Source organism: Hyla sarda, chromosome 7, assembly GCF_029499605.1.
Source record: "Hyla sarda isolate aHylSar1 chromosome 7, aHylSar1.hap1, whole genome shotgun sequence".
Classification (NCBI taxonomy): domain Eukaryota; kingdom Metazoa; phylum Chordata; class Amphibia; order Anura; family Hylidae; genus Hyla; species Hyla sarda.
The window spans coordinates 79,712,238-79,735,231 of NC_079195.1; the positions used below are offsets into that span (position 1 = coordinate 79,712,238).

General features: G+C 42.4%; 2 protein-coding genes across 2 annotated transcripts in view; one reads left to right on the forward strand and one right to left on the reverse strand.

The window, feature by feature from the left end:
* Positions 1-22,994, forward strand: part of LOC130281980 (protein spinster homolog 1-like) — a 261,234-nt gene that overhangs the window by 175,941 nt on the left and 62,299 nt on the right. The gene's annotated exons all lie outside the window — the stretch shown is intronic.
* LOC130283150 (taste receptor type 2 member 9-like) lies at positions 10,159-11,233 on the reverse strand. Its single transcript, XM_056532343.1, has one exon. It carries the CDS (start codon positions 11,231-11,233, stop codon positions 10,298-10,300), a length of 936 nt encoding a protein of 311 aa, XP_056388318.1. The 3' UTR covers positions 10,159-10,297.

The following is a 22,994-nucleotide window of genomic DNA, read 5'->3' on the forward strand; positions in this document are numbered from 1 at the left end:
ATTATAATAAAGTGACGCCCACAGCTCCTTCCCTTGTGGTTATCCCCTTCCATCCTCACCACATGCTCTCCCCTGTCCAATAGGAGAGCCGGCTGCAGCTGCCTGGAAAACAGCTTACATAGCTATAATGTACAGTGTGGAGTTGCAGGGGTGCCTCCAGCTGTTGCAAAACTACAATTTCCAGCATGTCTGGACAGCCAACGGCTGTCAGGGCATGCTGGGAGTGTTAGTTTTGCAACAGCTGGAAGTGCTCTGGTTAGGAAACATTGATAGATTATGGTGCAACATTTAGGGACTGAGGACAGGGGGACAATGTGGACTTATGGACCTCTCAGCAGCAGTGACCCACAGGAATGCTTTTTCTCAGCAGCACACTGCTGTAAACTTTATTCCAAGAGGGCAGCGAGAAAAGGGACACACAGTACAATAGCTAACATGGTTGTGAGAGGCAGGCACATAAAGGGTTACTGCCTTCACTGACAGCAGCACACTTTAGCACCCGGGCAGATGTCATCACAGAGACCGAGGGGGGCCGTGCTGAAGCTGATTGCAGGCACAGGCTCTGTTTCTGCTCACATCCAAACGGCTCAGCTTACAGCCCTGAAACTCCCCTACTGTGCACTCAGCCAATTAGAGCAGAGCACATAACAGCCTAATGAATATGTATGAGGTTGGAGGAGCTGCAGGGGGAGTGAAGGATCCTGGGAGTTTGTGACGTAGCATCGACCTAGCTGACAGCCCCATAGGGAATAACAGGTAGACCTACTCACATTAGTGTGACAGCAAAGCAGCTAAACTGTGCAGAAAAGGTAATGGAGCACAATTAGTAAGTTGCATAACTTCTTATTTAATGACATTAGAGCACTATTTCATTAGCACTGCAGTTGTCCTTTAATAAAAATTAAAAACGCCTCATACGGTAGTGTTTAAAAAATGGAGTCTCCAGCTGTTACAAAATAACAACTCTCAGCATTGCCGGAGAGCCACTGACTGTCCAGGCATGCTAGAAGTTTAGCAACAGCTGGAGGCACCTTGTTTGGGACTCACTGGCGTTGAATATTTTTGGCAGCAGAGGCAATTGCAATGCTTGCATCCGAGTCCACCCCTATGCAAATCTCTAATTTAGGCCTCAAATGCTCATGGCTCTCTCTCACTTCGGAGCCATGTCGTATTTCAAGGAAACAGTTTAGGGCCACATATGGGGTATTTCCGTTCTTGGGAGCAATTGCGTTACTAATTTTTGGGGTCTTTTTTTCCTTTTACCCCATATGAAAAGGAAAAATTGGGGTCTACACCAGCATGTTAGTGTACAAAAATGTTCTCCTACTCTGCACAGTTCTTAAAATGGACAGAGATGTCAGCAGAGAGCACTGTACTCATGATTCAGCAGAGAGCTCTGTGTTCCAAAAAGAAAACCATTTCCTCTGTAGTATTCAGCAGCTAATAAGTACTGGAAGGATTAAGATTTTTTTAATATAAGTAATTTACAAATCTGTTTAACTTTCTGGCACCAGCTGATTAAAAAAAAAAAAAAAAGTTTTCCACGAGAGTACCCCTTTAACCCCTTAATGGTGCGGTGGTACTTAACATACCAGGACGTACATTTACGTCCTGTACATAACCGCGGGCATCGGAGCGATGCCCGTGTCATGCGCGGCTGATCCCGGCTGCTGATCGCAGCCAGGGACCCGCCGGCAATGGCCGACCCCCGCGATCTCGCGGGCGTCTGCTATTAACCCCTCAGATGCCGGGATCAATACAGATCACGGCATCTGCGGCAGTACACGATTTCAATGAATGATCTGATCGCCCGCAGCGCTGCTGCGGGGATCCGATCATTCAGAACGCCGCATGGAGGTCCCCTCACCTGCCTCCCTCCAGCTCCCGGCGTCTCCTGCTCTGGTCTGAGATCGAGCAGACCAGAGCAGAAGATAACCGATAACACTGATCTGTTCAATGTCCTATACATAGAACAGATCAGTATTAGCAATCATGGCATTGCTATGAATAGTCTCCTATGGGGACTATTCAAGTGTAAAAGTGTAAAAAAAAATGTAAAAAAATGTAAAATTAAAAGTTAATAAAAAGTGAAAAATCCCCTCCCCCAATAAAAAAGTAAAACGTCCGTTTTTTCCTATTTTACCCCCAAAAAATAAATTTAATAGACATATTTGGTATCGCCACATGCGTCAGAACTATTAAAATAAAATGTTAATGATCCCCTACGGTGAATGGCGTGAACGTAAAAAAAAAAAAAATTGCTACTTTTTAAATATATTTTATTAAAAAAAATTATAAAAAATGTATTAAAAGTTTTTTATATGCAAATGTGGTATAAAAAAAAAGTACAGATCATGGTGCAAAAAACTGAGCCCTCATACCATGAAAAAGTTATAGGTCATCAAAATAAAGAGATTATAAATGTACTAATTTGGTTAAAAATTTTGTGATTTTTTTTTAAGCACAACAATAATATAAAAGTATGTAATAATGGGTATCATTTTAATCCTATTGACCCTCAGAATAAAGAACACACATAATTTTTACCTTAAATTGTATAGCGTGAAAACGAAACCTTCCAAAATTAGCAAAATTGTGTTTTTCTTTTTAATTTCCCTACAAAAATAGTGTTTTTTGGTTGCGCCATACATTTTATGATATAATGAGGGATGTCATTGCAAAGGACAACTGGTCATGCAAAAAACAAGCCCTCATACTAGTCTGGCGATGAAAATATAAAAGAGATATGATTTTTAGAAGGCGAGGAGGAAAAAACGAAAACGTAAAAATTAAAGTGTCTGAGTCCTTAAGGCCAAAATGGGCTGAGTCCTTAAGGGGTTAAGGACCCAGCCAATTTTCACTGTAGGACCCGGCCCTTTTTTGCACATCTGACCACTTTCACTTTATGCATTAATAACTCTGGGATGCTTTTACCTTTCATTCTGATTCCAATATTGTTTTTTCGTGACATATTCTACTTTCTGTTAGTGGTAAAATTTTGTCAATACTTGCGTCGTTTCTTGGTGAAAAATTCAAAAATTTGATGAAAAAATTAAAAGCTTTGCATTTTTTTTAACTTTGAAGCTCTCTGCTTATAAGGAAAATGAATATTCCAAATAAATTATATATTGATTCCCATATACAACATGTCTTCTTTATTATTGCATCATAGCGTTGACATGTTTTTACTTTTGGAAGAGATCAGAGGGCTTCAAAGTTCTGCAGCAATTTTCCAATTTTTCACAACATTTTCAAAATCAAAATTTTTCAGGGACCAGTTCTGTTTTGAAGTGGATTTGAAGTGCCTTCATATTAGAAATGCCCCACAAATGACCCCATTATAAAAACTGCACCCCTCAAAGTATTCAAAATGACATTCAAAAGGTTTGTGAACCCTTTAGGTGTTTCACAGGAATAGTAGCAAATTGAAGGGGAAAATTCTAAATCTTCATTTTTTACACTGGCATGTTCTTGTAGACCCAGTTTTTGAATTTTTACAAGGGGTAAAAGGAGAGAAATCTTCCTAAAATGTGTAACCCAATTTCTCTCGAGTAAGAAAATACCTCATATGTGTATGTCAAGTTTTCGGCGGGCGCAGTAGAGGGCTCAGAAGGGAAGGGCTCACAATGGGATTTTGGAGAGTGATTTTTTCTGAAATCGTTATTGTGGGGCATATCGCATTTCGAATGTGTAAATGGAAAAAACCTTTCACTAAAATGCTGGTTTTCCCACCAAATTTTACATTTTTACAAGGGATAATAGGAGAAAATGACCCCCAAAATTTGTAACCCCATTTCTTCTGAGTATGGAAATACCCAATGTGTGGATGTCAAGTGCTCTGCTGGCACACTACAATGCTCAAAAGAGAAGGAGCGCCATTGAGCTTTTGAAGACAGAATTTGGTTGGAATAGAAGTCGGGGGCCATGTGCGTTTACAAAGCCCCCCCCCCCCCCCCCCCGTGGTGCCAGAACAGTGGACCCCCCCACATGACCCCATTTTGGAAACTACACCCCTCACAGAATTTAGTAAGGGGTGCAGTGAGTATTTACACCCCACTGGCGTTTGACAGATCTTTGGAACAGTGAGCTGTAAAAATGAAAAATTACATTTTTCATTTTCACGGACCACTGTTCCAAAAATCTGTCAGACACCTGTGGGGGGTAAATGCTCACTGTACCCCTTATTACATTACGTGAGGGGTGTAGTTTTCAAAATAGGGTCATATGTGTGTGGGGGGTCCATTGTTCTGGCTCTATGGGGGCTTTGTAAACACATGTAGCCTTCAATTCCTGACAAATTTTCTCTTCAAAATACCAATGGCGCTCCTTCTCTTCCGAGCATTGTAGTGCACCAGCAGAGGACTTTACATCCACATATGGGGTATTTTCTTACTCAGAAGAAATGGGGTTACATATTTTGGGGGGCTTTTTCCCTATTTTTCCTTGTGAAATTGAAAAATTTTGGGTAACACCAGCATTTTAGTGAAAAAAATAATTTTTTTCATTTTCCCATCCAACTTTAATGAAAATTCGTCAAACACCTGTGGGGTGTTAAGGCGCACTATACCCCTTGTTATGTTCCGTGAGGGGTGTAGTGTCCAAAATGGGGTCACGTGTGGGTATTTCTTTTTTTACGTTTATGGCAGAACCACTGTAAAATCAGCCACCCCTGTGCAAATCACCAATTTAGGCCTCAAATGTACATTTGTGCGCTCTCACTCCTGAGCCTTGTTGTGTGCCTGCAGAGCATTTTACGCCCACATATGGGGTATTTCCGCATTTAAGAGAAATTGCATTACAAATTTTTGGGGTCTTTTTTTCCTTTTAACACTTGTGAAAATAAAAAGTATGGGGCAACACCAGCATGTCAGTGTAATTTTTTTTATTTTTTTACACCAACAGGCTGGTGTAGCCCCCAACTTTTCCTTTTCATAAGGGGTAAAAGGAGATAAGACCCCCAAAATTTGTAACGCAATTTCTCCCGAGTACGGAAGTATCCCATATGTGGCCCTAAACTGTTTCCTTGAAATACGACAGGGCTCTGAAGGGAGAGAGCGCCATGCACATTTGAGGACTAAATTAGGGATTGCATAGGGGTGTACATAGGGGTATTCTACGCCAGTGATTCCCTAACAGGGTGTCTCCAGCTGTTGCTAAACTCCCAGCATGCCTGGACAGTCAGTGGCTGTCCGGAAATGCTGGGAGTTGTTGTTTTGCAACAGCTGGAGGCTCCGTTTTGGAAACACTGCCATACAATACGTTTTTCATTTTTATTGGAGGGGACAGTGTAAGGGGGTGTTTATGTAGTGTTTTACCCTTTATTATGTGTTAGTGTAGTGTATTGTTTTTAGGGTACATTCACATGGGCGCAGGTTTACAGTGAGCTGCCCGCTAGAAATTTGCGCTGCGGCGAAAAATTTGCCGCAGCTCATACTTGAAGCAGGAAACTTACTGTAAACCTGCCCGTGTGAATGTACCCTGTACGTTCACATGGGGAGCAAACCTCCAGCTGTTTCAAAGCTACAACTCCCAGCATGTACTGACAGACAGCGCATGCTGGGAGTTGTAGTTTTGCAACAGCTGGAGGCACACTGGTTGGAAAACCTTCAGTTAGGTTCTGTTACCTAACTCAGTATTTTACAACCAGTGTGCCTATAGCTGTTGCAAAACTACAACTCCCAGCATGTACTGATCACTGAAGGGCATGCTGGGAGATCTAGTTATGCAACAGCTAGAGGTACGCAACTACAACTCCCAGCATGCCGAGACAGCTGTTTCGGCATGCTGGGATTTGCAGTTTTGCAACATCTGGAGGGCTACAAATAGAAACCACTGCACTGTGATCTCCAAACTGTGGACCTCCAGATGTTGCAAAACTACAAATCCCAGCATGCACAGACAGCAAACTGCTGTGTGGGCATGCTAGGAGTTGTAGTTTTGCAAGATCTAGAGTGCTACAGTATAGAGATCACTGTGCAGTGGTCTCTAAACTGTAAACCTCCAGCTGTTGCAAAACTGCAAATCCCAGCATGCCCAAACAGCTGTCTGGGCATGCTGGGAGTTGTAGTTTTGCAACATCTGGAGCGCTACAGTCTCAGATTGTAGCCCTCTAGATGTTGCTAGGCAACTTACCGACTTCCGTCGGATCCAGGGAGCCATCCTCTTCTGCCGCACGACATCGCCGCCCGCGCCGATCACCGCCCCAGATCCCGTCCCGCAGCTTCCACCATCGGGTAAGTGGATCTTTGGCGTTTGGTCCCCTTCGGTTATCCATTCTGCCCCGCCTATTGTGGGTGGGCAGAACGGGGAAAACGAAAGTAACCCCCCCCCCCCCCCGCCCCCGATCTGCTATTGGTGGTCGCGTCTAGACCAACAATAGCAGGGATAGGAGGGGTGGCTCCTCTGCCACCTCTCTCCTATTGCTACATGGGGATCGTGGGTGTCTTAGACAACCGCAATCCCCCTTATATTCCGGGTCACCGGGTCACCATAGACTCGTATGACCCGGAATCGGCGCAAATCACAAGTGTGAATTCACTTGCGATTTGCGCCGATCGCCGTCTGATGACCCCCCTGGGGATTTACATGGGGTGCCTGCTGATCGATATCAGCAGTCACCCCAGTCCGGTCCCCGCCCGGTGCACGGCGGGGACCGAAATTCCCACGGGCGTACAGGTACGCCCTGGGTCCTTAAGACCCAGGTACAGAAGGCGTATCCATACGCCCTAGGTCCTGTACGGGTTAAGGTTAAAATGGGCTGAGTCGCTGAGGGGTTAAAGACAAGGATGCTAAAAGCAATAAAAATAGGAAGCACTATCCCTATTCTCACCAGCTTCCTCTTGACCCTCCAAGCAGAGCAATAACCCTGAAAAGGGTAACCCCACAATTTGTGTAACCCCTCCAAACTGTGGACCTCCAGATGTTGCAAAACTACAAATCCCAGCATGCACAGACAGCAAACTGCTGTGTGGGCATGCTAGGAGTTGTAGTTTTGCAAGATCTAGAGTGCTACAGTATAGAGATCACTGTGCAGTGGTCTCTAAACTGTAAACCTCCAGCTGTTGCAAAACTGCAAATCCCAGCATGCCCAAACAGCTGTCTGGGCATGCTGGGAGTTGTAGTTTTGCAACATCTGGAGCGCTACAGTCTCAGATTGTAGCCCTCTAGATGTTGCTAGGCAACTTACCGACTTCCGTCGGATCCAGGGAGCCATCCTCTTCTGCCGCACGACATCGCCGCCCGCGCCGATCACCGCCCCAGATCCCGTCCCGCAGCTTCCACCATCGGGTAAGTGGATCTTTGGCGTTTGGTCCCCTTCGGTTATCCATTCTGCCCCGCCTATTGTGGGTGGGCAGAACGGGGAAAACGAAAGTAACCCCCCCCCCCCCCCGCCCCCGATCTGCTATTGGTGGTCGCGTCTAGACCAACAATAGCAGGGATAGGAGGGGTGGCTCCTCTGCCACCTCTCTCCTATTGCTACATGGGGATTGTGGGTGTCTTAGACAACCGCAATCCCCCTTATATTCCGGGTCACCGGGTCACCATAGACTCGTATGACCCGGAATCGGCGCAAATCACAAGTGTGAATTCACTTGCGATTTGCGCCGATCGCCGTCTGATGACCCCCCTGGGGATTTACATGGGGTGCCTGCTGATCGATATCAGCAGTCACCCCAGTCCGGTCCCCGCCCGGTGCACGGCGGGGACCGAAATTCCCACGGGCGTACAGGTACGCCCTGGGTCCTTAAGACCCAGGTACAGAAGGCGTATCCATACGCCCTAGGTCCTGTACGGGTTAAGGTTAAAATGGGCTGAGTCGCTGAGGGGTTAAAGACAAGGATGCTAAAAGCAATAAAAATAGGAAGCACTATCCCTATTCTCACCAGCTTCCTCTTGACCCTCCAAGCAGAGCAATAACCCTGAAAAGGGTAACCCCACAATTTTCTCCCTAATTTTACCCTACTTTTATCTTCTTCTAACCACCACTAAATAAAATATCTCCCAGAAGTAGTACACCTTCGGGACACTAACATTTTTGGACCGTGTTTCACTGGGGACATTCCATAAACTGCAGTGAACTGATGTCAATGTTACAGGAGATGTCCGGTGCTCACTTTTCTTATTTTATCCGTTCTGGGCTGAAAAATAAAAGAAAACAAATTTTCTCTTTCCTGCCTAGGCTCCCCTGGTGCTTCGGTACAGGTGTTCGGTCCCCGGGCTGTATTCTTCTTATTTCCTGTTAGCCCGGCACGTGACACGGAGCTTCAACCTATCACCGGCCGCAGCGATGTCCCGCCTCGGCCAATGATAGGCTGAAGCTCCGTGTTACGTGCCGGGCTAACAGGAAGTAAGAAGAATAAAGCCCTGGGACCGAACGCCTGTACCGGAGCACCGGCGGAGCGTAGGAAGGCAAGAGAAAGCTTATTTTCTTTTTTTTTTGCAGCCCGGAACGGATACAATAAGAAAAGTGAGCACCGGACATGTCCTTTAATGGTAGAGTAATACAATAGCAGTAAAAAGTTGAAAAAAATAACGGGAATCAGAACACATAAGATCATGGAGATATTTTCCTTAATGTTGATAAGGTGTGGGTTTCAGCAGGGTGAGATTAGAGTGTGAGTGGTGGGGTCTCCCTATTTAGGGTGGGTCCTCTGCTTGGAGGGCCAGGAGGAAGTTGGTTAGAATAGGGAAAGTCTATCACATACTATTTTCTCCCATTTAGATGCTTGAAGTAGAAAAAAAGTCTGATACCCTGAATTATTGACCCCAATACATCCAACACGTATTGACAAACCATCAATAAGATTTGAAGGTACCTAATGGTGAGAAAAGTGGTTATTTCTTCTTAGTTCATTTACCGACTATGGTGAACATTTACCATAACCTGTGTAGTGGAAGAGTGGTGCAGATGCTCATAGCAACCAATCAGATTGCTTCTTTCATTTTTAAATAGGCCTGAGAAAAATTAAAAAAAAAGCAATCTGATTGGTTGCTATGGGTATCCACACCATTCCTTCTCTATACAGGTTTTGATAAATCTGCTCCTATAACTTTAGATAAGAAATGTTCTGCACAAAATAGCTCAAGTTATCGTGACCTTTATAATTAACTGTATGGTGTGCTTACTGTTTTCTTGATTTACCGTATATTTAAAGAGTACCTGTCATCAAACCATATTTTCTAAACTAACTCAGATTATATTCCCTAACTACTCCTAACACCCCCCTCTGCTCTTAAAAAATTTTTTCCAAGCTTTAAAAAGCTCTGTATCATACCTTTCCCCTTGCTCACATTTTGTAAGCTCCCGGCAGGAGAAAGGTGCAACGTCACTGAAGCCTGCGAGAGCTGTGCCTCGCCATGCCCAGCACACACTTCCTGAGTTTGGTCTCCTGTCTGGCCGGGAGGAGACCAAATTAACTGTTTAACTTCGCAGGGGACATAATAGAGCGACCTAGTGGCCATTTTTACATCACATTAAAAACATATAAAGGTTGAGAATTTTGACAGCAAGTAAAGAGCAAAGTGTCTTATAATTATATAAGGAACAGTATATTAAAAGTTTAGTTTGGTGACAGGTACTCTTTAAGTGTTTTATGAATACTAAACAAAGTTAAAAGTGTCCTTGGCATTTCAAGAAATTTTTGACATGTCACAGAGACATGTCAAAAAATGTGATCGGTCAGGGTCTTAGAGCTGGGACCCTGACTGATCAGGAGAACAAGTTGGGAGAAGCATGTGGTAGCCACCTCACTCCCCAACTCACAGCAAGCTCCTTCCTGCGGCCTCATTATATTTTTATGGGACAGCAGAACAAAGATTATTGTAATCCAAGAAGTGAAGTGTGCTACTGTACTCCTCACCCCACTCATTCTTCTGATCAATGAGAGACCTCAACCATCACATCTTTTGATGTGTCTCTGTGACATGTGAAAAGTTTTCCCAATGACATGGACAATTTTAATATTATTTCCTTAACTTTATCTAAGAAATACTACAGAGTTTCTTGAATTTTGTAAATTTACTAAAATCTTAAAATTAGTACCAGTTGTTTTGTCACAATATATATAAAAAAAAAGTATAGTGCATACATTACCTTTCCCTGTATGTATCTGGGGCACCCATATAATAATATATAAATAAGAAAACTACCGACAAAAAGAAACATTTATTTGTGAGAGAAATAACATAAAAGTACACAAAGTTAAGGGTCTTTAGTGAAGGATCGAGACAATAATGTGGGTAAATCAAGATACATGAAATAAATCATAGTTCTTGTGAGCAGAGGGTCATCATACATCTAGTAGGTAGTTACAGTGACCTCAGTATTTGCAGCATGATGTCTCATACATAAGAGTTCCTTCAAGCTGTTTGACAACTTCCGGTTCCCCATTATCAGAATAATCGAGTTAAATGTTGGAAAGCTGGAACACACAACAAATGAAATGTCAAATGTTAAGCTACTGGTATTGCCCACTTCATTAAATAATGAACTCAGGAAACCATAGAATATCAAATACAGTAAAAGGAGAGAAGTCACAGTTTTAGCCGCTAATAAATGAGAATGAATTCTTGAATTTCCGGACCCTTCATTATTTTTCTTCATCCTTATCATGTGCTTGCACAAAGAGGTAACAATTGCTCCAGCAGTGGTAAATATTATAGCAAACGATATGGCAGCAAAAAAAGAATAAATCTGAAACAGACATGTGCATCTGCTTTTGACAATCAATGAAAACATAGTTACATTTCCGGCAGTCAAAGGCTTAATGTCCATATAGAGATCCCAGTAAGCAGGTACTCCAACTAACCAGGAGGCAGCAATGGAAATAAAGAGTAACCATGGCATAAATACAGCAACCTTTGCCTTGAGCTTGTAGAAGAAAGATCCTTGGAAATTAACAATCTTAATGCAGTAGTAGAAGCACAGGCAGGTGGAACACCAAAGGCTTGAGAATGCCAATGAAGACATGATGACCACCAAAGGATTCACCACCCAGACTTGTACGTAGAAATCCAGAAACATGAAGACGGTGACCACATTGAATGTAATGGCTCCTTGGTAGAAGATATTGATGAGGGCAATGCTGTTGATTATAAGTATTGATGGGTTGTAATCATGGGTTTTACACCAGTCTAGAAGGTGAACTATCAGTATGAATAGGTTTCCTAATAATCCAGTCAGTAGAAAAGAGATATGGATACCAACTAACAAAAGGGTACGAGCAGAAAACATATTGGATCAAGAGTGGTTTGTGAATAGAGTAATGTCTACTCCTTTCCTGTAGAAATAAGGCAACAATTGTCCTGTGCACTTAGCATTCCTACTTTAATTACTCATTTGCGTTTAGCATGGACAGTTTGTCATATGTTCTTCCAGTTAGCAGTAGGGAAATGCCTATAAATTTCCCAGGATAACCCTTATTTAACATGTTATTTTTGTCCATTAATAAAGTGAGAAAGGAAAACAAGGCAAATATAGCTGACAGATTTGTTAGGCATTTTCTTCCTGTATGTACTGTATATGTGGTTTCTAATACAAATAATTTTTCAGCCAAACCCTGTTTTGGATTCAGCATTGTAAACACACACTACCATACAAAGCTGCACAAAACAACATAACACATGAAAATTTTTGCAAATTAAGCAAAATTCCCATTTTGACATATTCAAAGTATGTGGATTTTGGATATCTAACTTGTTTGACCTCACATAGAGTTAATTTAGCAAAATGAATTATATTGTTGATATAAAGATATAAAGGTTCTAGGATATAAAGTTGTGCAATGTTTTTTATTCACAGCCAGTGCTGCTGTTCTACAGATTGTGTGCTGCAGTTTGGGATGTACAGAGCTATTTTCACTGTGACTTTAACTTCTTAACCCCGGAGGGTTTTTCCGTTTTTGCACTTTCGTTTTTTCCTCCTTACCTTTTAAAAATCATAACCCTTTCAATTTTGCACCTAAAAATCCATATGATGGCTTATTTTTTCCGCCACCAATTCTACTTTGCAGTGACATCAGTCATTTTACCCAAAAAACGGAAAAAATAAATCATTGCGCGACATTGAAGAAAAAATGCCATTTTGTAACTTTTGGGGGCTTCCGTTTCTACGCAGTACATTTCTCTGTAAAAATGAAACCTTCTCTTTAGTCTGTAGGTCCATACGATTAACTCATTGGGGACGGAGCCCATTATAACCCTAAGGACGGGAGCATTTTTTGCAATTCTGACCACTGTCACTTTAAGCATTAATAACTCTGGGATGTTTTTACTTTTCATTCTGATTCAGAGACTGTTTTTTCGTGACATATTCTACTTTATGTTAGTGGCAAATTTTTGTCGATACTTGCATCATTTCTTGGTGAAAAATTCCACAATTTGCTGAAAAAATAGAAAATTTTGCATTTTTCTAACTTTGAAGCTCTCTGCTTGTAAGGAAAATAAACATTCTAAATAAATAATATTTTGATTCACATATACAATATGTCTACTTTATGTTTGCAACATAAAGTTGACATGTTTTTACTTTTGGAAAACATCAGAGGGCTTAAAAGTTCAGAAGCAATTTTCCAATTTTTCACAAAATTTTCAAAATCAGAATTTTTTAGGGGCCAGTTCAGTTTTGAAGTGGATTTGAAGGGTCTTCATATTAGAAATACCCCATAAATGACCCCATTATAAAAACTGCACCCCTCAAAGTATTCAAAATGACATTCAGTAAGTTTGTTAACCCTTTAGGTGTTTCACAGGAATAGCAGCAAAGTGAAGGAGAAAATTCAAAATCTTAATTTTTTACACTCGCATGTTCTTGTAGACCAAGTTTTTGAAATTTTACAAGGAGTAAAAGGAGAAAAAGCCCCCCAAAATTTGTAACCCAATTTCTCTCGAGTATGGAAATACCTCATATGTGTATGTCAAGTGTTCGGCGGGCGCAGTAGAGGGCTCAGAAGGGAAGGAGCGACAATGGGATTGTGGAGAGTGAGTTTTGCTGAAATGGTTTTTGGGGGCATGTCGCATTTAGGAAGCCCCTATGGTGCCAGAACAGCAAAAAAAAAAAAAACACATGGCATACTATTTTGGAAACTACACCCCTCAAGGCACGTAACAAGGGGTCCGGTGAGCCTTAACACCCCACAGGTGTTTGATGACTTTTCGTTAAATTCGGATGTGTAAATGAAAAAAAAAATTTTCACTAAAGTGCAGGTTTTTCCCCCAAATTTACCATTTCTACGAAGGATAATGGGAGAAAAATCCCCCCAAAATTTGTAACGCAATTTCTCCCGAGTACGGAGATACCCCATATGTGGCCCTAAACTGTTGCCTTGAAATACGACAGGGCTCTGAAAGTGAGAGAGCAGCATGCGCATTTGAGGCCTGAATAAGGAATTTGCAGTAGGGGTGGACCCGGTTACAAGGATGGGGCTTGTCTCCACCAAAACCCTACGGCAGTGTCTCCCACAGGGTGCCTCCAGTTGCTGCAAGACTCCCAGCCTGCCAGGACAGTCTATGGCTGTCCGGCAACACTGCGAGTTGTGGTTTTGCCACAGCTGGAAGCGCCGTTTAGGAAACACTGCCGTATGAGATGTTTTTCATTTTTATTGGGGGGGGGGCGATGTGTAAGGGGGTGTATGTGTAGTGTTTTACTTTTTATTATTTGTTAGTGTAGTGTAGTGTTTTTAGGGTACATTCACACAGGCAGGGGTTCACAGTAAGTTTCCTTGAAGGAAACCCACTGTAAACCCGCCCGTGTGAATGTACCCTGTACCCAAGGGGGGGGGGGCACCCCAAACCTTCAGCTGTGGCAAAATGACAACTCCCAGAATGCACTGACAGACCGTACATGCTGGGAGTTGTAGTTTTACAACAGCTGTAGGCACACTGGTGGGGAACCACAGAGTTAGAAAACAGACTCTAGCTCAGTGATTCCAACCCATGTGCCTCCAGCTGTTGCAAGACTACAACTCCCAGCATGTATGGTCTGTCAGTGCACTCTGGAAGTTGTAGTTTTGCCACAGCTGGAGGAACACGGGTTGGAATCACTGAGTTAGGAAACAGACTCTAGCTCAGTGTTTCCCAACCAGTGTGCCTACAGCTGTTGCAAAACTACAATTCACAGCATGCCCGTACAGTCAGGGATGCTGGGCGTGTAGTTCTGCAATATCTGGCCCTTCAGATGTTGCAGAACTACAACTCCCAGCATGCCTGGACAGTCTGGGCATGCTAGGAGTTGTAGTTATGCAACAACTGGAGAAGAACAGTGGCCTCCAACTGTAGCCCTCCAGATGTTGCAAAACTACAACTCCAAGCATGCCCAGACTGTCCAGGCATGCTGGGAGTTGTAGTTCTGCAACATCTGAAGGGCCAGATATTGCAGAACTACACGCCCAGCATCCCTGACTGTCTGGGCATGCTGGGAGTTGTAGTTTTGCAACATCTGGAGGGCTACAGTTTGGAGACCACCATATAGTGGTCTCCAAACTGTGCCACTTCAGATGTTGCAAAACTACAACTCCCAGCATGCCCAGACAGCCTTTGGCTGTGTGTGCATGCTGGGAGTTGCAGTTTTGCAGCTTTTAGAAGGCCACAGTGAAGATCACTTATCGCGATCTTCACTGCAGCTTTCTCAGCCGCAATTTCCGGCCGCCGCTCCTCCTGCTCGAGCCGCTTGTTCCTGAGCCGCCTCCGCCGCCTCCTCCGGTCCGGGTAAGCCGGGCCATGCCCTCCCCCTCGCCGCCCGTGTTCCCCCCGCTCTGTACCGACTTCAATCGGTGCGCAGAGCGGGGGTGGGGGGGGGGAAATGAACTGTAACCCCCCGCCCCCCTCCTGCCATTGGTGGTCAGCCTGACCAACCAATGGCAGGGAATAGGAGGGGTGGCAACATTGCCACCTCGCTCCTATGCTTTAGGCTGGTCGAAGCTGTCTCTGACAGCTCCGATCAGTCTTATTTTCCGAGAGATCGGGTCACCAGTGACCCGATTTGCCCGGATCACGGCAAATCGCAGGTCTGAATTGACCTGCGATTTGCTGCGATCGCCGATATGGGGGGGGTCTCAGGACCCCCCTAGGCATTGCCATGGGATGCCTGCTGATAGATATCAGCAGGCATTCCGGTCCGATCACCGCCCGGCGAGCGGCAGTGATCGGAAATGCCGAGGGCGTATGGATACGCCCTCCGTCCTTAAGTGACGGGACGCGAGGGCATGTGCATACGGCCTTCCTCCCCAAGGAGTTAAAATGATACCCTACTTATATAGGTTTAATTTTGTCGTACTTTTCGAAAAAATCATAACTACATGCAGGAAAATGTATATGTTTAAAATTGTCATCTTCTGACCCCTATATCTTTTTTAATTTTCCGCGGGTGGTGTGAGGGATTTTTTTTTTTTTTTGCGCCGTGATCTGAAGTAAATAAAGAGTGACCAAAAATACGCTCTTTTGGACTTTGGAGAAAACGCATATGTTTATTTCTATTTTTATTTACACAGTTTTTTTTTTCTATGGGAAAAGGGGGTGATTAAAAATGTTATTAGGGAAGGGGTAAATTGATCTTTATTAACTTTTTTGTTTCACTTTTTTTTTTTTTTGCAGTGTTGCAGCACCCATAGGGGGCTATAACACTACACACACACACTGATCTTTTACATTGATCAATGGTTTCTCATAGGAAACCATTGATCAATGATTCTGCCGCTTGACTGCTCATGCTTGGATCTCAGGCACTGAGCAGTCATTCGGCGATCGGACAGCAAGGAGGCAGGTAGGGACCCTCCTGCTGTCCTGTAAGCTGTTCGGGATGCCGCAATTTCATCACGGTGATCCCAAACAGCCCCCTGAACTAACCGGCAATGGTTTACTTTCACTTTAGACGTGGCGTTCAACTTTGAACGCCGCATCTAAAGGGTTAATAGCGCGAGGCACTGCGATCAGTGCCGCGCTCTATTAGCCACTGGTCCTGGCCGTTGCTTGGTGCCAGGTCCTACCCGCTATGACAGCGTGGACCCGCTTTATAGACAGGGAGCGGGCTGAGGTCGTACAGGTATGCCCTCCATCCCCAACAGGTTAAAGGCATACTCCGGTGGAAAACATTTTTTTTTTTTCAAATCAACTGGTGCCAGAAAATTAAACAGATTTGTAAATTACTTCTATTGAAAAATCTTTATCCTTCCAGTACTTACACTGCTGTATGCTCCAGAGGAAGTTGTGTGGTTCTTTTCAGTATGACAATAGTGCTCTCTGTCGACACCTCTGTCCCTGTCAGGAACTATAACACTGCAAAAAAATGTAAAAAAAAAAGTGTTAATAAAGTTCATTTAACCCCTTCCCTAATAAAAGTTTGAATCACCCCCCTTTTCCCATAAAAAAAATAAAACAGTGTAAATAAAAAAATAAAAAAACACATGTGGTATCGCCATGTGCGTAAATGTCTGAACTATAAAAATATATCAATTAAACCGCACGGTCAATGGCGTACGCGCAAAAAAATTCCAAAGTCCAAAAAAGCATATTTTTGGTCACTTTTTATACCATTAAAAAATGAATAAAAAGTGATCAAAAAGTCCGATCAAAACAAAAATCATATCGATAACAACTTCAGATCACGGCACAAAAAATGAGTCCTCATACTGCCCTGTACGTGGAAAAATAAAGTTATAGGGGTCAGAAGATGACATTTTTAAACGTATACATTTTCCTGCATGTAGTTATGATTTTTTCCAGAAGTTCGACAAAATCAAACCTATATAAGTAGGGTATCATTTTAACCATATGGACCTACAGAATAATGATAAGGTGTCATTTTTACCGAAATATGCACTGCGTAGAAACGGAAGCCCCCAAAAGTTACAAAATGGCGTTTTTTCTACGATTTTGTCGCACAATGATTTTTTTTTCCGTTTCGCCGTGAATTTTTGGGTAAAATGACTGTCACTGCAAAGTAGAATTGGTGACGCAAAAAATAAGCCATAATATGGATTTTTTGGTGGAAAATTGAAAGGGTTATGATTTTTAAAAGGTAAGGAGGAAAAAACGAAAGTGCAAAAACTGAAAAAACCTGAGTCCTTAAGGGGTTAAGGACACAGTCCATTTTGGCTTTGAGGACACAACCAATTTTATTTGTGAATTTTCTTTTTTTTCCTCCTTGCCATTTTCTCCTTATTCTATAGTCAATACCATTAACCTTATAAGGATGCAGGGCATACCTGTACGCCCTGCGCTTGCTCCCCTGCTATGTTGCGGGCTCACAGGCTGACCCCACGTTGTAGCCAGGTGGTCCCGGTGGCAGGGCCGGTGTTAATGCGGGGCAAACCGGGCAATTACCCATGGCCCCAATACCCCAGGGGTCCCCCTGCAGGCTGCTCAGTGGCAGATCCAGGGGGGGTCCGCCACTGAGCAGCCCGCAGGTGGCCCCCTTTCACATTCGGGACATCTCTGTGTCCCAAAAGATCTTTTCAGAACACTAAGATGTCCTGGTTATCTTTCTGCGGTCGCGCGTTAACTTTAAAAACACAGGGGCCGCCGGGAGATAGCGCACCCAGGGACTCAGTCTCTCCACAAAATTACATTAAAAATCTTTCACTAGCACAGCACACTCCGTATGCGTGTTTGGACAAAGCAAAGTGTTCTACACCCCTATTGAGGCTCTCTGTAGGCCAGAAATAGCGGTTTTTAATAGCGATTTGCCGCAAATAAATTCTTCCCGAACCAAATTTTTTCAGAGAAATCTGAAAATCAGCCAAATCGAGGTTTTCAAAAATTCGCTCATCTCTACATGTGGTATTTGCAAATGACAGTCGCTCACATGTATGTCTTATCATGCATTGGTTCTATCATGCATATATCAACTTCATGGAGATTGGATTAAAATACTGATGTTGGTGAATCAGGAGCTCCACTTGTATGTAATGCATGAATATAATAACTCTCATATAATCCACAGTATACATTCCACCATATTCTTCATATCAAGAGCATGTCATGTAATCTTCTGCATAGTAAACTGCAAAAAGTGTCTGTGCATAGCAGTTTGCACTGTCCATACCAACACAGCAGTGTCTCATTTAAACTCCAAAAAGTGCATGTGCAGTGCAACTTGTATAACACATATATCTAGTATATAAAAACCTGTTTTCCTGGGCATTGCTCCATCCATACAGCTAGTCAAGATGGAGGCTGGTAGATTGCAATTCAATGTGTTTCACTGTCCATTCATCAGGAATCGCTGACAGTCATACATTTTCATATTTGTAGCACTCGATATAGCGCGATGTATAAAGTTTATGATGGTGGCCGTGCACCGGCTTTGCACTGTTTCAAACATACTCACCATTTCTGCCTCTACACTAAGCGTCATCAACACCAATCAGTGTGCGTATAGGGCTATCAATGTATCGGGGAGAGGATCAGGGTGGAACGCTACTCATATCATTTATTTTGAAATATACGTGTAAGTTTAGTGAGAAGGGGGAAGGGAGGGAAAAAATATGTCTACCTCACATTATATGAAGCATGCATATGATATATAATCATTAAGACCCTTTGGTTTTGCCAAGTCTAATTTAAAGGTCCATTCTGCATCACATTGTAAGGGTAAGGTCACACTATGTAATTCCCACAGAATTATGTGCTGTGAACATAAAGTGTGAATCAGTGTGAATGGATTTCCGTGAGACCCGTTCACACTGCGGAATTTCATCTAAAATTGTTCCACGGAAAGAAAGAACATGTTCATTCTTTGCGCAGAAGTACCGCAAACTGTGCTGTCAATGGTGACAGCACAGTGCCGCGCGGTCCTACCGCCGAAGTATTGCAGAATGGAATCTCCGCCCGCGGAATTCTGCGAGCGGAGATTCAGTTCATAATCCGTAGTGTGAACATAGCCTAAAATTAGTTCATCCTATTTTCCTTCTCTGGGTGAAGGTTTAATTACTTCAATGACCTGTACCATTAAATCCTTACTACAGCTATGATGTTTTCCTTAAAAGTGAATTCCGATTGGAGTGTTCCTCTCCTTCAAAAAATCTCCCACATGCTTCTGTACCCGATTTTTCAACGACCTCATGGTTTTGCCCACGTAATTCTTTGGGCAGAAGCACGGGAGGAGATATACTACTCTGATTGGACTGCAATTGGCAAAATGTCTCATGCTAAATTCTTGCCCTGTAGCTTCACTACGAAAACTTTTACTGGGTTTTACGTATCTGCATGGGATAAGTCCCCACAGTTTTATTGCTCAGCCAAGTCTCCGGTTTAGGTGGGGGTGGGGGTGGGGGGGATAAATAACTACAGGTCAGATGATCCCTCAAGTTCCTACCTCTGCGGCATGTTATTTGCAGGCATCTGATATGATGCCCTTCAGTGTTTTGTCTGATGTCAGTATTTTCCAGTAGGTGGAAATTACTTCTCTTACTTCTTTTGCCTTTTCATCAAAAGTGCTGACAATTCTTAGTGGTTCTGGTCTCACAACTTCTTCCCTATTCTCTTTTTAAGGGATAAGGAGGGACTCATGATTACAAGTTAAAGCTCTGATATACGCCCTTTGTAGGATTCTGTTTGGGTATCCTCGATCTCATAACCTCACCCTTAATTCTGCAGTTGTTATCTTGAATTCATCCAAAGTGGAGCAGTTGAAACACACTATCAAATACTGGTATACTAGTATGCCTCTTTTTAATGGGGGGGGGGGATGACAGCTACCCCACTGTAATAGGCTGTTAGTTGCTGTTTCCTTGTGGTGTAATGTATTCATCACCCTGTTGTCTGAGGCTATCCAGATGTTAAGATCTAAGAACACTAGGTCAGTCAGACTAAGTGTATGGATGAATTTCAGCCCAAGATTGTTTCTATTCAGGTCTGAAACCAAGCTTTCAAATAATTATTTTGTGGAGGACCAGATGAGGAAGATGTTGTCTATACACCGGATCCACATATTAATGCGTCCGGTATATGACGACATCCCCTTTGCAAACACCACTTGGTCCTCCCACCAGCCGAGGTACTGATTAGCATAATTTGGGGCGCAGGGGCCCCCCATTGCTGTACCTCACTGCTGGTGGAAGGAGACACCCTCAAAAAGAAAGAAGTTCCTTGTGAGGACAAACTGTAGGAGTTCCATCATGAATGCATTTTGGTCAGTAAACTGTACACCTCTCGTCCTTAAAAAAGACTGCACTGCTTCACATCCTAATCCATGGGGAATGGACGAATAGAGGGCCTCCACGTCAAGTGAAGCCAAAAAACTCCCCTCCTCCATGTGGTGGCCCTCCAGGCAACACAATACTTAGGTGGTGTCTCTTAAGCATGATGGCAGTGCATATACAAATGGATGCAATACACTGTCAACATGCTGACTTGGCCCTTGGGTTAAGTTATCAATGTACAGTAAAGACCAAAAGTTTGGACACACCTTCTCATTCAGAGTTTTCTTTATTTTCATGACTATGAAAATTGTAGAATAATATTGAAGGCATCAAAACTATGAATTAACACATGTGGAATTATAGACATAACAAAAAAGTGTGAAACAACTGAAAATATGTCATATTCTAGGTTCTTCAAAGTAGCCACCTTTTGCTTTGATTACTGCTTTGCACACTCTTGACATTCTCTTGTTGAGCTTCAAGAGGTAGTCACCTGAAATGGTTTTCACTTCACAGGTGTGCTGGTGTGGAGGAGGTGTGATGGTGTGGGTTGCTTTGCTGGTGACACTGTTGGGGATTTATTCAAAATTGAAGGCATACTGAACCAGCATGGCTACCACAGCATCTTGCAGCGGCATTCTATTCCATCCTGTTTGCGTTTAGTTGGACCATCATTTATTTTTCAACAGGACAATGACCCCAAACACACCTCCAGGCTGTGTAAGGGCTATTTGACCAAGAAGGAGAGTGATGGGGTGCTGCACCAGATGACCTGGCCTCCACAGTCACCAGACCTGAACCCAACCGAAATGGTTTGGGGTGAGCTGGACCACAGAGTGAAGGCAAAAAGGGCCAACACGCGCTAAGCATCTCTGGGAACTCCTTCAAGACTGTTGGAAGACCATTTCAGGTGACTACCTCTTGGAGCTCATCAAGAGAATGCCAAGAGTGTGCAAAGCAGTAATCAAAGCAAAAGATAGCTTGAACCGAGAATATGACATGTTTTCACACTTTTTTGTTATGTATATAATTTCACATGTGTTAATTCATAGTTTTGGTGCCTTCAGTGTGAATCTACAATTTTCATAGTCATAAAAATAAAGAAAACTCTTTGAATGAGAAGGTGTGTCCAAACTTTTGGTCTGTACTATATATACTAGCTGTATCTACAACAAGTTGCACTGCACGTGCATTTTTTGGAGATTTAAAGAGACACTGCTGTGTTGGTATGGACAGTACAAGCTGCTATGCACAGGCACTTTTTGCTATGCAGAAATTTACATGACATGCTCTTGATATGAAGAATATGGTGGAATGTTTACTGTGGATTATATGAGTTATTATATTCATGCATTACAAGTGGAGCTCCTGATTCACTAACATCAGTATATTAATCCAATCTCCACAAAGTTGATGTATGCATGATAGAACCAATGCATGATAAGACATACATGTGAGAGACTGTCATTTAAAAATACTGCATGGTTATATGAGAAACTGTGATCTGTAACTTATATACAACTATTGGAATGGTTACAGCTTGGAGTTACCTTCTGTGGATTACTGCATCTGTTGTGTACTGAACTGTACAAGAGCACTAATTACCGATCACAATGTGAATGTAACCTGAGAGGCATTGCTCATACATTATAGCATATTATCTGTATACAGCGATTAGATAAGATGGCAGCCGTTTCTGGATAAGTTAATGTGTGCACTTTAGTCTTTAAACCTATGAAATAATAAAGAATATTTTTAGTCCTTTCACTATATCAGTGCAATATATGTATATATATATATATATATATATATATATATATATATATATATATATATATATATATATATGCACATATATACAGGGTGAGAAAGCAAGTCCAACCAGCTCACCCCACCCCGGACAGATGGAGCACGGACTCTGGCGCTGGACAACGTCACGGAGAACAGAGAATGTAGGAGATGGAGTCCAGCTCAATGTGCAAATAAAATCCAATTTACTAGCAGACAAGTGCAGGAACATAAGGGTTATGCGTTCCAAGCGCCAAAGTGCTCTTAGTCATACACCATATACAAGGAAAACATGGGTATATATAGGTGGAGTAATGACAAACGATCACAGCTGATGTGATCACGTGTCATTAACTCCTTTCACACTTTACAGCATTACATTGTCTCCATTACAAAAGTGTACAATAAAAACCATACAAAAACGTGCATAAAACCAAAGTCTGGAGGTATACTGTATTAGAAAAATATTACAATATCTATGATGTAAATTTTGCATAACATCAAAGATGTATATGTATATATATTGGAAACCTATAGAAATAGGAACAAAGCAGGAAATACCGTAGATCGCTGGACAAAGACAAAAAAGAAGAAAGAATTGTATGTATACATAGGTATGTTGAATATGTCCATGACTGAGGATATAGAAAAATCTAAGAACAATGTGTATATATATATATATATATATATATATATATATATATATATATATCTCTATCTATCTATCTATATATATATATATATATATATATATATATATATATATATATGTATATAACTATCAAACAGTCATAAACGTATCCAAAAAGGAACTAACAAGCTAATAGTGAAGTATCACATCCTGACGCTTGTTTAAGCCCAATGGAACCCGGGTAGAAATTTTTAACAAACAACAAAAAACGTGGTCTCAAATGGCTGGAGGTGCTAAATCCCAAATGCGGTTGTGCATTTATACTGGGGGAGCAGATCCTACCCTTGTAGTCTGTTGCTAGGGGTAGAGATGAGTGAATCGAACTTGACGAACCCGAATTCATTACGAATTTCATGAAAAATTTGATTCGCAACGAATAC